The sequence below is a fragment of the Candoia aspera genome, chromosome 10 (assembly GCF_035149785.1).
Source record: "Candoia aspera isolate rCanAsp1 chromosome 10, rCanAsp1.hap2, whole genome shotgun sequence".
NCBI lineage: Eukaryota > Metazoa > Chordata > Lepidosauria > Squamata > Boidae > Candoia > Candoia aspera.
Genome location: NC_086162.1, coordinates 14,287,349 through 14,302,881, shown reverse-complemented (window position 1 = coordinate 14,302,881; position 15,533 = coordinate 14,287,349). Strand labels below are relative to the sequence as shown.

The 15,533-nt window shown below is 41.0% G+C and overlaps 1 protein-coding gene across 2 annotated transcripts in view; it reads right to left on the bottom strand.

Annotated features, from left to right (window-relative positions):
• The window catches only part of PTPRU (protein tyrosine phosphatase receptor type U), a 339,403-nt gene that overhangs the window by 202,884 nt on the left and 120,986 nt on the right, over window positions 1–15,533 (bottom strand). For both annotated transcript variants that reach the window (XM_063312343.1, XM_063312344.1), the window contains exon 2: window positions 758–886. In XM_063312343.1, the coding sequence (XP_063168413.1) occupies window positions 758–886 (129 nt within the window). The remainder of the gene's footprint in view (window positions 1–757; window positions 887–15,533) is intronic.

The window sequence follows — 15,533 nt, the reverse complement described above, 5'->3', positions numbered from 1 at the left end:
CAGCAAAATCAACCGGGTACTGCCACCTACTGGGGCATATCTTACTTCACCTTTCCAATAAAAAGAGCCGTTCAAGATAGAAGGCAGAATATTTAAAGAATAGCAACCAACACTTCGTTTGGAAAAAATGCAAGACAAAAGAAATAGCAAAGAATCACAAAAATCAAAACTGGTCATAAAATAAATTAAATACAAAAACCAAGGGAAATGTCAAAAAGAACTGCCTTCAATTGCCAATGAAACTCAAATAAAAAATATCTTCCAACAGAGAATTGCACATTTCAGGAAATGCCATAAAGAAAACTACCGAGTGTGCCTTTGGGGACAACAAGGCATGCGAAACAGGCATACTGTAGTAGCTGACCTGAGATACATCTCTTATTGTCAGCCTTATGAGGTACCAGACAGGAAACACAACAAGATGTGCTAATTCTACTTTATTGTAAGGTTCCATTAACAGAATCTTGCAAGTCTGAAAGTACAATCTCCCCCACATCCCCTTTACAGCCCCAAAACTAGGGAGGGTCTCTTCTGAGCCTCTTGCCCCATCCACATTCCTGCTGTGGGCTATGCTGCCTTTTATCTGACTGTTCCCTTGGTTGCATCTCGTTGCCCTGTCTCCCAAGGTCATTCCCACATACCATTTCACTTACTTTTCCTGACATAGCATGATTGATCTCCCTTTGTAACATACTCTGTTTGCCTCTTTCACTGTGAGTGTAAAAGTATTCACCTAAATTAAGGAACTCAGACTTACCATGAGGAAGATCAGAGGTCAGATGGGGAAGGAGATAGCTCCGGATCAGCTCCCACTCAAAGTCATCTTCAAGACCTTGGCTGTATTCACACTGATTTGGGTCCCCGTCTTCTTCAAATGTGCAGCCAGCTATGAAAGAGATGCAGAGACACATCAATATAAAGAACAGCATCTTAGCCCTGAGAAAGGTAAAGAAAATGAATCCTAACAAAATAAAGAAAATGACAAAGAGCATATAAGGGTCACAAGTTATAGATATTTCTGCAGCTGAAATTTCTTTTTCTCACTATGTCATAGAACCATTGCATTTAATGAGGGGGCTTATAGATTTTGATATTCTAAAAAAATCCAAAATTAGAGCATTCCCAAAAGATTCCCAAAGAGTCCATCTACAATCTCCAGGTTATTGGTTCATAGTAACAGTGATTCAATAATCAAGAAGTTGCACAGTTTCAACACATGTAATGAATTTCACTAAATACTGGGAGAATTTCCTGATGGAATTAACTTTGGTAGCAGAACAAACTGTTCTGAAAAAAATACAGACTCACCTTCCTAAGATACTGATAAGCACTGCTGGACAGTCATCTTTGAGGGCATTATAGTAATGGGTTTCCAGCATTTGGAAGGAGCTCAGCAGGTGGTAATGCCTAGGTTACCTAGATTGCTCTTGAAAGCTAATCAGAATGGGGATGACCTGGAATTCCAGGGCTGTAGGCTAGACTGGGAAATCAAAAGAACATCAATAAGATGATGGCAAAACCACTTGTGTAACCAATAAACCTGCATGGATATGGTCACCAGAAGTTGAGCTCAATTTGAGGGCATCTTTACCTTTTCTTTAGATTGAATTATTTTTAGCTTCCTTCCAACTATGATTGTGTAATTCTAGGTGCCAAGCCAAATCTTACTCACTTGTGACTTAAGCCCATTAGATCATGCATTACCCTCTTGAAAGCAGAAACTCTTTTATTTCAATTGAAGGTATTGTAGACATATTTCTGGTGGATCTCATTTGCCTTCTAGAAGTTCTCCTCTGGACTTTCTTACTATCTGGTTAGATATTTATTTATTTATTTATTTATTTAATTTATATGCCGCCTATCTCACTATAAAAGTGAATCTTATAGATTGTTAGCAAGTGAGAGAAAACACCTGCTTGTTTGAGTCTACTTACAATGTGTCTTTTTCAAAGCCGTTACTGGATTATTTCTCCTTACTTTTATTATTTAGATTATTATTACTTAGAACCAGGTAAATACTTTCTTATTAACTAGGCTTTTCAAATGTAAAGTCAATCACAGGTCAATTTTATTAGTTTGCTAAGACCACACAAGGGGCTTTTTAAAGCTACTGTTCTATTCTGTTTAACTAAATATATTTAAATATTTTCTACTGATATTTTACTATTTTGGTCATGCCTTGCCGTGGCAACTTTGCTGAAGGTTGGCCTAAAAACAGTAAGCTTAAAAAATGAATGGTAAAACAAGTTGGACCCAAATATCCTAGAAGAAGATATATTTGAGACTTGACAGACAAAATATCCCACCACTTCCCAAGCTGCACTAACCTATAATTAAGTTCTTCTAGAATGGAAAACAAATGCTATAAGTAATTCATCCTAGATAGGAATCCAATCATGGGGAAATATTATCAGCTTTTGCATTTAACACTGAAACAGAATTGTAAAAAGAAAAGTATGGAACTTTTGCCAGTAAAAATGTCTGAGAAATATTGAATGCTCACAAAATGCCTCCCCCTCCCCAGCAGATCCAACATGGTAGAAGAAAAGAGTATGTAGATATTGAAGTTAGTCTACAATTGGGATGAGGCAATGCATTTCAACAGCCTCTAGATATAGAGATACCCTAGATTCATTTGCCAGATATGAGAAGCTAGGCTACTGAGCATTAACAACAAGCCACATTTTCCTTACCCACCACTGGACCTCTAAGTATAGTGTTTAAATTTTTTCTACAAAAAGAAGGTTCAGTTGATTACAGAGAAGGGGAACCGTTATAAGAAGTTGGCACTCCATGGTTTTAAAAAGCTGCCCAAAGAACTGTCATCACAAGGCAGTTTAGAAGTTGATGAGTAGATGGATAGATAGACAAAAGAAGCAAGCTAGCTATAAGATTAGAATCAAAAGGAGAATCCATCTCTCATGGAACACTCATGGAACATCTTTACCCCTTCCTTTATACTTGACTCTGGCTTTTTTCTCTATGTAATGTTTAAATGTATGATTATCCATTACACTTCCATAAATGAAATTGGCAGTTCTTCTCCAAGTCAGTCTTCAACCCAAGCTAGTGATGAATTTCAGAGTTGTGAAGCTCACCATAACTGGAGGAGGGATTCAATTGGTACCTGGAATTTTTTAGAAAGGCTATAACAATTCCTAAACTGGAATCTTTTCCCAAGAAAATAGAGAAGTGCTCCAGGTAATCTTGATATCCAGGGCCCAAGAACAGAGGAAACCAAGCAACCTCTGTACACTAAGCACCATGCAACTAGAGAGATTCTTTACTCAGGGATCCCAATAACATTAAAACCTATATGCACAGGTCATTTTGTAGACATCTGCAAGTAAAGCAAGGACATCAAAGTAGGTCCAAGGTGAAGGCCAGAATTAACAGGGATTGCCCAACATGTTTGTATATTGTACATGTGTGATTTTATCCAAGTGGGACTGGAGAACGAGGAATTAACAGTGGCAGCTAAAAAGTCAACGTATTTCTTCTGAAATGTATGCTAGACAGATGACAAATAGCAGCAAGCTTCCCAGTTTCAGCAATGCTGTTTCAAAGATGGAAGTGATTTAAAAGAAATAATCACATCCCATTTTTTCCAAACAGAACATAAAAACGGCAGGTGGGGGTTGCAAAACGCATGCAAAATTAGGTCTCCTATCAAGAACGATGAAGGGAAGAGAGGAGATCATGAGCAGAGCAAAGAAAAAAAAAGACGATAGGAGATTCCATAAGCTCCAGGGAGGCTTCAAAAGTTCTGGAGCTCCTGCTGTTTTCTTCATGGACCATCAATCACCAATGGAAATAATAAAGAGTCTCTCATAGTTATAGTCTTTAATAGGAGATGGGCATAGTCACTGATGGTAATGAGAATATTGAAAGAAAAACCCACCTCAAGCAGTGAGCTAGCAAAGGCTCAAGAAAATGAAATGGAGAAATGTTCCAATCCTAATGTTTGGAGCCAGATCTTAAGAGAGCCGCTGCAGTTGTTTCAGAATGAATGAAAAACCAACAAATAAACTGATCCTTTCTCTTAGTTATTAACCCTGAATCAAAAAAAGTCCAGAATGGACAGTAGGAATGTGCTTAATTCATGTTTCCTTTTCATCTTGAAAATAATAGAAAAGGTGGGAAATCACAGTATCATTTAACTGCATCGGCTACCACAAATGAATGAACCTAAGTTAAAGAATGAATGCACCAACTTTCTCCAAACAGGGTGTTCTGCAGATGTGTGGGCATAGACTACATATCACCCAATCTAACTTGTCCACAGGTTGGTAGGACAAAAACATCCCAAATAGCCTTCCACATCTGGCATCTGCTGAAAATTCTGAGCTCTTCAAGTCTACCCATCTATAGAACTTCCAGACTGAGGAAGTTGATCTAGAAAAACAATGAAAACTGGAATAAGTAAATTAAGATATTTCTTTGCCCACAAATCCCTTTACCACTTTTGTCTCTTCTTGCATTTTATGCTTCTCAGAAGGATTTTAAGACAAAGGACTAAGTGTGAAATCCTACTTATGCCCATGATGTTTCAGTTATGACAGGACAATAGGAGAGAAGAAATAGAAAAAAGTAACTCAACAAGACCTTCTACAACTATCTTACAAGCCATACAATCCATGGAAATAAGGGAGAATTTCTGTCCTTACGTTTATTCAGATAGAAGTTTCCTTGCCATCTGGCTAAAGCAAACCACAAACTCACAAAGAAGGTGAGTGTGAAGATCTTAGTCCAGAATTATTATTTTATTAGTGTACTTTAGGAAACTAACAAACATTTCCAAATGTTTTTTCTGTTGAATGATCAAAACTGTCAAGAAATGTTTCACATTCAAATTCAGGCTACCAAATGATTTTTATTCTTAGTAAAAACTACTTTTAATAAGGTTTAAAATGTTAGAAAATCATTCTACACAGTGTCCCCTACATCCAAAGAAATCCTAGCATTAACAACATCAGCACTAAAAGATGATGTTGGGTTTATTGTTCAGGACTTCTTCTCAACAAATGGAAAAGATAACAAAATACTGTTTTCTTTGGATTTCTACCAATCAAACAATATACAGTATAGTGATCATTCTATTTTGTTTTTGATTGAGTTCAAAGTTGCTGGAGAACTTGATGATGAACAGTTTTGCAATGAAAAAAAAAGCTAGGAGTGGAAGAAACACAACCTTTAAAGTGAATTGGTCTATTAATAAAATGTTTACAGCAGCTTTGCAGATTAGTATTAAGGAAAAAAATGACAGGATAATTAATACCTTTATCAAAATCAACAAAAAGGTACAAAAAAGGCAACAAACTTTATGCAACTGCATTTCGCAGACTGAATGTTATGTTATTCAAAAATGGATAAATAAATCCAGGTATGAGATCATGGTAGTATAATTTTAGAAATGGAGAAAAAATAAATATGAAATTAAAATATGATTCCTCTTTTTATGACTCTTAAGACACTATGCATACAGTGGCATTGTGGGACAGCAACCTTGAAAGAGATCTAGGCCAAAATAATTCTGCATTGAAATCTGCCTTGCAATGCAATTTTTGCAGACGTTTTTCTTAAGACTTAACGGAAGTATGCAAAATCAGACAGAATTTTGCATAAGAAAACACGGGACAGTCACACAAATCCTTTGACCATCAAATCACTACGTAAGTAGAACACCACCACCCAGGCATGAGATTTTCACCAAAATTTATCTTTTCCTTTAAAAGAAATTTCAAAAGCAAATTCTCTTCCATCAGACTGAGAACTGGCGGGGGAAAAAATGCAACAGAATTTTGCAGCACCGGCTGAGTTAAAAGCACTGCAGAAATTTATGTTCAGCCTCTAGGGGAGAAAGCAAAGCCAGTTTCATAGTAAGCATCAAATAAATCCATAATTGCAATGCCATGGGCACACACTGCTGTTGCCTAAGGGGTGCAATGTTTACTCACTCTTTCTACTACTTAAAAATAAGTAGTATTTTTCCTCTAACCTCTACCTCTAACATTAATATGCAGCGCCTCCCCCTGCGGTTTCCACAAGCATTTTCAATGCACCAGTCAAAGCTGCCTGAAAGAATAGAAAGAAGATAAATCAGCATTCTAGAGGCAAATTAGAACAAAGAGAGAGACTTTCTCTTCTTCCCAAATTCACATCTTCCCTACAGGAGGTCCATCACACTAGACATTGTTAAGACATTAGAAATCAAAACAACAGTAAGCACAGCAAAACGATTGGCATGGGGGGTGCAGTAACAGCAGGGCCAGGACGGAAGGAACAGCCATCATCCATCAAAAGCACAGGAGAAGAAAATATCTCCAGTCACAGATTGTAAATGTCATGCAAATCTAAACCACATTTGGATTGCCAGCCTAAGCACACTTGCTGAAAAGTAACTTCCGTTGAAGGTAGTTGCTTACTTCAAAGTAAGAACACACAATAGATTGCTCCGTCCTCTGCATTTCTCTGGATAACCTACATGTTTTGTATTCATTGGAGTCACTGTTTTAGTGACAAAGGACTGATTCACACAACATGCCAAGACAATTATATGGTTTATTTGGTTTGGGGTTAGCATGTTGAATGAACTCTACTGCTGTGGCATAGAAACCATGCTTTATGACTTAGTGATGTTGGTTGAACCCAGCCCCCTGTGATTTATAAAACAAAATCATGGTTGAGAAATGATAGCTCTGTGTGTAAGCCCAGTCATAGATTCACCACAGTATGAATTATGAGTCATCATGGTTTTCCCACCAGAAAATAATTCCTCTGCTTTCTCCTCATTCTGTATACAATTCCTTTTCCTCACATTCCTCCCTGAGGCACCCTCTCCCTTTTGGCTAAGTCTCTGTCTCTCTTCCTGCTCTCTCAAGTTCTCATAGTTCTCCTCAAGGTCCTCTTCCTCATCAATCTCTCTCTCCCTTCCCCCTTGTTATCTCGGTTGGGGTTCTGATTGGTGGAGGACAGATTGCCACTCAAGGCTGAGAAATCCTAACAGCTCTCCTTACTGGGTCTTAGTGTCTTTTAGCCCCTCTCACTGGGCCCTATATCTAGCATTTGATTACAGTGACTAATCTCTCCTTTCTTCAGCAAAGGATCGTTACCTTGTCGTGGTGCTGGAGCTTGAGCACCTCAATGATGCCATGAGTTAAACCGTGAAGGGCCACCCAAGACGGGAAGGTCATGACAGAGAGGTCAGACTAAATGCGATCCCTGGGGAAGGTAATGGCAACCCACCCCAGTATTCTTGCCGTGAAAACTAAATGGATCAGTACAACCAGAGATATGTCGGTATACCATCGGAAGGTGAGACCCCCAGGTCGGAAGGTGGTCAAAATGCTACTGGGGAGGAACAGAGGATGAGCTCAACTAGCCCCAGACGTGATGACGCAGCTAGCTCAAAGCCGAAAGGACAGCTAGCGGCCGACGGTGCTGGTGGTGAACGGCGAATCCGATGTTCTAAGGATCAACACACCATTGGAACCTGGAATGTAAGATCTATGAGCCAGCGCAAATTGGATGTGGTTATTGGTGAGATGTCAAGATTAAAGATAGACATTCTGGGCGTCAGTGAACTGAAATGGACTGGAATGGGCCACTTCACATCAAATGACCACCAGATCTACTACTGTGGACAAGAGGACCACAGAAGAAATGGAGTAGCCTTCATAATTAATAGTAAAGTGGCTAAAGCAGTGCTTGGATACAACCCAAAAAACGACAGAATGATCTCAATTCGAATTCAGGGCAAGCCAACTAACATCACAGTGATCCAAATATACGCCCCAACCACAAATGCTGAAGAAGCTGAAGTAGAGCAGTTCTATGAGGATCTGCAGCACCTACTGGACGACACGCCTAAAAGAGATGTTATTTTCATCACGGGAGACTGGAATGCTAAGGTGGGCAGTCAAATGACACCTCGAATTACAGGTAAGTATGGCCTGGGAGAACAAAATGAAGCAGGACATAGGCTGATAGAATTTTGCCAAGACAATTCACTCTGCATAACAAACACTCTCTTCCAACAACCTAAGAGACGGCTTTATACATGGACTTCACCAGATGGACAACACCGAAATCAGATTGATTACATCCTTTGCAGCCAAAGGTGGCGGACATCTGTACAGTCGGTAAAAACAAGGCCTGGAGCTGACTGTAGTTCAGATCACGAACTTCTTCTTGCACAATTTAGGATCAGACTAAAGAGATTAGGGAAGACCCACAGATCAGCTAGATATGAGCTCACTAATATTCCTAAGGAATATGCAGTGGAGGTGAAGAATAGATTTAAGGGACTGGACTTAGTAGATAGGGTCCCGGAAGAACTCTGGACAGAAGTTGGCAGCATTGTTCAGGAGGCAGCAACAAAATACATCCCAAAGAAAGAGAAAACCAAGAAGGCAAAATGGCTGTCTGCTGAGACACTAGAAGTAGCCCAAGAAAGAAGGAAAGCAAAAGGCAACAGTGATAGGGGGAGATATGCCCAATTAAATGCAAAATTCCAGAGGTTAGCCAGAAGAGATCAGGAATTATTTTTAAACAAGCAATGCGCGGAAGTGGAAGAAGACAATAGAATAGGAAGGACAAGAGACCTCTTCCAGAAAATTAGAAACATCGGAGGTAAATTCCAGGCCAAAATGGGTATGATCAAAAACAAAGATGGCAAGGACCTAACAGAAGAAGAAGAGATCAAGAAAAGGTGGCAAGAATATACAGAAGACCTGTATAGGAAGGATAACAATATCAGGGATAGCTTTGACGGTGTGGTCAGTGAGCTAGAGCCAGACATCCTGAAGAGTGAGGTTGAGTGGGCCTTAAGAAGCATTGCTAATAACAAGGCAACAGGAGACGACGGCATCCCAGCTGAACTGTTCAAAATCTTGCAAGATGATGCTGTCAAGGTAATGCATGCTATATGCCAGCAAATTTGGAAAACACAAGAATGGCCATCAGACTGGAAAAAATCAACTTATATCCCCATACCAAAAAAGGGAAACACTAAAGAATGTTCAAACTATCGAACAGTGGCACTCATTTCACATGCCAGTAAGGTAATGCTCAAGATCCTGCAAGGTAGACTTCAGCAGTTCATGGAGCGAGAATTGCCAGATGTACAAGCTGGGTTTAGAAAAGGCAGAGGAACTAGAGACCAAATTGCCAATATCCGCTGGATAATGGAAAAAGCCAGGGAGTTTCAGAAAAACATCTATTTCTGTTTTATTGACTATTCTAAAGCCTTTGACTGTGTGGACCATAACAAATTGTGGCAAGTTCTTAGTGGTATGGGGATACCAAGTCATCTTGTATGCCTCCTGAAGAATCTGTATAACGACCAAGTAGCAACAGTAAGAACAGACCACGGAACAACAGACTGGTTTAAGATTGGGAAAGGAGTACGGCAGGGCTGTATACTCTCACCCTACCTATTCAACTTGTACGCAGAACACATCATGCGACAAGCTGGCCTTGAGGAATCCAAGGCTGGAGTTAAAATCACTGGAAGAAACATTAACAATCTCAGATATGCAGATGATACCACTTTGATGGCTGAAAGCGAAGAGGAACTGAGGAGCCTTATGATGAAGGTGAAAGAAGAAAGTGCAAAAGCTGGTTTGCAGCTAAACCTCAAAAAAACCAAGATTATGGCAACCAGCTTGATTGATAACTGGCAAATAGAGGGAGAAAATGTAGAAGCAGTGAAAGACTTTGTATTCCTAGGTGCGAAGATTACTGCAGATGCTGACTGCAGTCAGGAAATCAGAAGACGCTTAATCCTTGGAAGAAGAGCAATGACAAATCTCGATAAAATAGTTAAGAGCAGAGACATCACACTGACAACAAAGGTCCGCATAGTTAAAGCAATGGTGTTCCCCATAGTAACATATGGCTGCGAGAGCTGGACCATAAGGAAGGCTGAGCGAAGGAAGATAGATGCTTTTGAACTGTGGTGTTGGAGGAAAATTCTGAGAGTGCCTTGGACTGCAAGAAGATCAAACCAGTCCATCCTCCAGGAAATCAAGCCAGACTGCTCACTTGAGGGAATGATATTAAAGGCCAACCTGAAATACTTTGGCCACATAATGAGAAGACAGGATACCCTGGAGAAGATGCTGATGCTAGGGAGAGTGGAAGGCAAAAGGAAGAGGGGCCGACCAAGGGCAAGGTGGATGGATGATATTCTAGAGGTGACGGACTCGTCCCTGAGGGAGCTGGGGGTGTTGACGACCGACAAGAAGCTCTGGCGTGGGCTGGTCCATGAAGTCACGAAGAGTCGGAAGTGACTAAACGAATAAACAACAACAACAATCTCTCCTTTGGGGTCCCATTACACAAGAAAGTCAAGAGAACCCAATGGTTTCTCACATTCTTCAGAGGTACATCTATCTGTGATCTTCAGCTGCATACCAGGAGCTTCAAACTCACTTTGATGACAGGGATCCCACTAGATGTTAAAACCAGTAGCCCTGCTGGCATTATAAGCTTTAAGCTTTCCTATGGAACTGTCAACTAGAGTCTAACCATTACCGAAGGAACTTCTTACTTGCTATGTTCTATAATAAGCTGATAACTTTTACTACTGATTTGCAACCACGTGTAGTGAATAAAGAGTACGGCCTTGCAGGACAAAGGGAAGATCCGCTACGAAGGCAATGAGCAGATAAGGGAAACTTGAGTCCAGGCCAAGAAAGTAATTTGCGAAAATGCCTCAGACCCCTCCCCCTAATTCTCATGTATATAAAAGAGGAAGGGGAGCATATTCAGATTTGCAAGATTCTGTTCCTAGAGATGTTTTAATGAGAATAGTTTTAGGTCTGCACCGTGTCTGTTTCTTAGTCTGGTCTACCCTATATGGCTGACATCACAGGACAACTGAGCTCTGATAACATGAAGCCATGGATTGCTTAAGCACACAAAGCCATTGTTAGTTTGAATAAACACAGAGGTTCAGTCAATGCATACATGTTAAATCACAATGAGAAAACCACATTATGGCTTAGTCCAGTGTATGAACCCAATCTTGATCAGACTGGCAGAAAAAGACGCCTTGTCTCTGGGCACAGAATTTAACATTTCAAGAAGCCCTATTCCTCAGACAGGAGGGAGAGGAATCCAGGAAAAGCATGTGCATGTTTGCATTTAGCAAGTTGTGTAATTCACTCCTATCCTGACAGACTCTAGGTCACTAGTAAAAAACCATAAAGTACAAAAGCAAAGAAAACCACACCGTTTAAGCATTACTGCAATCAAAAATTCCTATGACAGATACCCTCAATCAGCTAGAACTGAAGACTCATTGGAATAGGTGTTGCTTGCTTGAAAAATGCATGAGGAATAGAAGCCATGTGTACTTCAAGGAGGAGTGGGTTCCAAAGAGTAGGGGCTGCTGCCAAGAAAGCATGTCATTTGGTCCATGCCTCTTGTACCTGGTTGGAGGCCAGGGGTGCTGCTCAACAGGTTCTCTCCTGATGCGTAGACAAGAAGGGCTAATTTAGTTCTAGCGAGGTGTTGCCCGATAACCTGGTGCTGCACCATATAGAACTTCAGACAGTCTCCCACTTTGTCTGGAAACCTCTAAGTGAGCAGTTCGCTCCAAGGTACAGAATCAGAACTGTTGAGCTGAAGGTGACAGGTGCCAGTAGATTCCATGCTACAATAAAGTTCATTCTGTCCACTCGTCTCATTTTGCTCTGAAATAAATTAGCGCCAGATCTCTTTTAATCCCTATTTAGAACAGCAGTGCAAAGCATCTGAAAGGGACAGTTCGTAAAATCCATTAATGTGAGTGAAGTACTCCTCAAAGTGTAAAAGCAGCCATCTCTTCTGCAAAGTTCAGCTGCTTGGAAGGCCTTCCTCAATGCCTGCCGGTGTGCATACGTGTGTGTGCACAAACTGTTTCACTGGTGGTCCCAGCTAAAATGTTATCTGTGCATGCACACCCCTGGGCAAATAGACAGGGAATTCTTTGAAGTGGCTTCACTTAAGCTTCTGGGGAACATTGCTTTCTTAACACTACTTGGTTTGCACAACACACTTTCAAAGCAGCCCTTTCAAATACTTTGCACAGCCCTACTAACTAGCAGAAATGAGGCCAAATATCCAAGCTGGCATTGGATGTAAATTGTTCTGTTAGCTCCTAGGGATCCAGAAAGCAATGAATGATTGGAAGGGTTCCCAGTCTGAGCAGGCCATCCAACACTGAATCCCAGTCAACATCTGATGCCCAGCCCCAAACAGCATCACTGCAATGGTGGGAGGAAGCTGTTATCTGAATACAGCATAAAGCAAATCTATATGAATATGTCACTGGAAGCAAATCCTATTAAAGTGGAACTCTGTCTTAAGTAAACATAGTTAGGGCTCATACGCAAGTCTCAGCGGCCTCTAAACACATGAAGTAATAAAAATGCATTAGAAGCGAATGCCAAATATTAAGGGATGCTAAAATTAACACATAAACCTGCACGCTCACTTGGAAGTTTCATTATGTTCAGTGAGATCTGCACCTAAGTAAGCATGGAAGCTAACAATACGTTCCTATATATGTTTGCTCAAAAGGAAGCTCTGCCGGGTGCCGTGGGGATTATTCTCAGGAAAGAGAGTGTACAAAATGCAAAGTTTATGGACACAAAAGAGTTGGCCAATGTTTCCATAGGATTCAAAGCTACAGCTACAGTTTTGAATGGTCTCAACTATCCCAACATTGTTACTGTAGGGCAAGCATTCAATTAAGGGCCAGTGGGCACAACTTGTAAGAACACTGACAAAATGGCTGTCATGGTGGACATGGTCAGTCATAAAACCCTTTCACCAGATTCACCAATTGATGAGGTTGCTCCGTGCCAACCCTTTAGCCTCCCCAGATCACTTCACCACCTGAGCGTCAGCTCATCTTTTGTCCCTTTCCCAGCCAAGTGGACTTGCTCCCAAACAAATAATTGGGCTGCAGCTAGCCAACTCCCATGTTCATTTTTTAAGAAAGTCAAGAGGACCCTTTAGAGCAGTGTTTTTCAAACTTGGCAATGTTAAGATGTGTGGACTTCAGCTCCCAGAATTCCCCAGCCAGCATGTTGAAGTCCACACATCTTAACGTTGCCAAGTTTGAAAGACACTGCCTTAGAGGTATGTTTCAGACTTGCAAGATTCCATTAATGGAGCTTTACAATAAAGTAGAATTAGCTTATCTTGTCATGTTTCCTGTCTAGTCTACCTTTCCTGGTAAGGCTGACATCAATCTTGCAAGCCTGAAACAATAAATCTCCCGCTGCCTCCTTTACAACCCCAGCAACTAGGGAGGGTCCCTTCTGAGCCTCTTGCTCTGCCCACTATCCAGCTGTGGGCTGTGCCATCTCTTATCTGACCGTTCCTAGGCAGCATCTTTTCACCCCATCTCCCAAGGTCTTTCCCACATACCATTATACTGCCTAAAGAATTAAGGGGGGAAAGCTTTGTAGTTCAACCTCAGAATCATTCAGTGACGTTATTCCTAATCCATCACGCTTCCTTCCCACAAACAGCCAACACTCAGTGGCCCAGCTGTGCCATTTCATGCAGCAAATGCTCTATACACATGCACACAAATACATATGCACACACAGATACACACAAACCTTCCCCTCTGGGCTGAGATTTTAGGGTGCCTTGGCTAGTGCACACGCTCTCTGTTCCAGCCATGGCTCTAAGGGTCGGTGGCTTAACACAAATGCACACGCACACACACACAATGAAGTATGGTATGGTAGCTGATGCAGCCCAGCCTGTTGTGTGCTGACCTATTGTTCCATTAAAACCACCGATTACAAGCAGGGCATAGCTTCAGCAATAATTAATGCCACCCCCTGGGCCTGGTGCAGGCACATAAAAAAAGCTCCGAGCAAGCAGAACGAACAAAGGCAAATGTTCCCTGAACAGCACCAACCAATTCTCAGAACCAATTTATTATTTTGTTACTTGTTAATAATTTCTCCCCCCTCACTTTCCCTGCAGGTTGCATCGGTCCTATCTTCTCCCCAGCTTTTCGTTTTTCTCTTTGTGACATGTTCAAGATCAGCACAAGGTAATTAGCTGCCTGTTTCAGCGGCCCAACATGGAGAAGGGATATTGTGGCCAAAAGAGAGGGGGAAAAAATCATAAAATTCCTGGTTTGAATGTGCCCTTGAGCATGAATTCAGTTGGGAACTGAAGGCAAGCCAGAATACTCTTTAATTCTGTGCTAAAAAACTGCCTTGAATTTCTCAACCCACCCCATAAAGGAGGTTTCTGTTTTTGTAACCCATCGTTGAGTGCTGAAGAATTTCTTTCACATTTGTTTGTGTGGATAAAGTACCTAGTTTTGGTTACACAATTCACAGTTTGCACTTTCACATTTGAAGGGACAATCGAACAGATTTTATTTCAATTTGCTGAATTCCCTAAGGAACGGAAGGGATGTTGTTTTAATATGGTTCATAAAGGTACTCCTCACTTAATAACCATTCATTTAGTGACAGTTCAGACTTAAGACAGTGCTGAAAAGGCCTACTTACGATCAGTCCTCACACTTTGGGTGCTTGGCAACTGGTTCTCACTTATGACCGTCGCAGTGTCTCATGGTCACATAATTGCCATTTTTGACCCTCCCGGCTGACTTCTGGCAAGCAAAATCAATGAGGAGCCACGTGATTTGCTTAACAACCACTTGGTTCGCTTAATGACCGCTGCAAAAAAGGTTGTAAAAGCGGGTCAGATTTGCTTAATGATCACTTTGCTTAGCAACCAAAATTCTGGTCCCAATTGTGGTTGTTAAGTGGGAACTACCTGTAATGATTTTTGCATTTAGAGGATGATGGTTTTAATGGATTGAGTGACAGTGATAGTATTGAAGTACATGAAATTTGTCCCTTGGATTTCAAGGTGTGACTCTTAAAAGTGTGACACAGTGTGACTATTCTAGTGGAAGGACAGTTGAAATGATGACTCAGAAATAAAAAGGTAAAACACAAATGCCCCCAAGTGGAGCTCCACTCCGAAATAGCGAAGGAGCAATTATGCATATCAGAAAGCCCAGCGATTCTGCATTATCACGGAGACCTATGGGGTATGCACAAGATCGCATTAGTGTTCTGAGTGACTAACTTCACTGAGATAAACTCATTAGCTGTATACATTTAGCTCAGCTGGTTTTCAGATTGATACTTCCTGAATGTTTTGTGACTTACGTTTTGGTCGAAGAAAGAAAAGTTCCAGAGTTGGAAGCTCTACAGGAAGAAAGTTGATTCATTTTAAAGGAGCTCTCGTAGTCATGAGCAAGCCCATATCGCAAATGATGCATAGTGGCATAGGCCATCCCACACAAACAAGAAGCTTCCATGAAACAGTCTGACCCAACTTGGGCAGCTTCCAGATGTACAGATTTTCAGAATTTGCAACTAGCCTAGCCGTTCCTGTGAATTGTGAGTGTTGTAGCCTGACATCTGGAAAGCACCTACATTGGGAAGGGCTGGCATGAAGCTTGTAGTTTTTATGCAAGCCATATTCAGACAAAG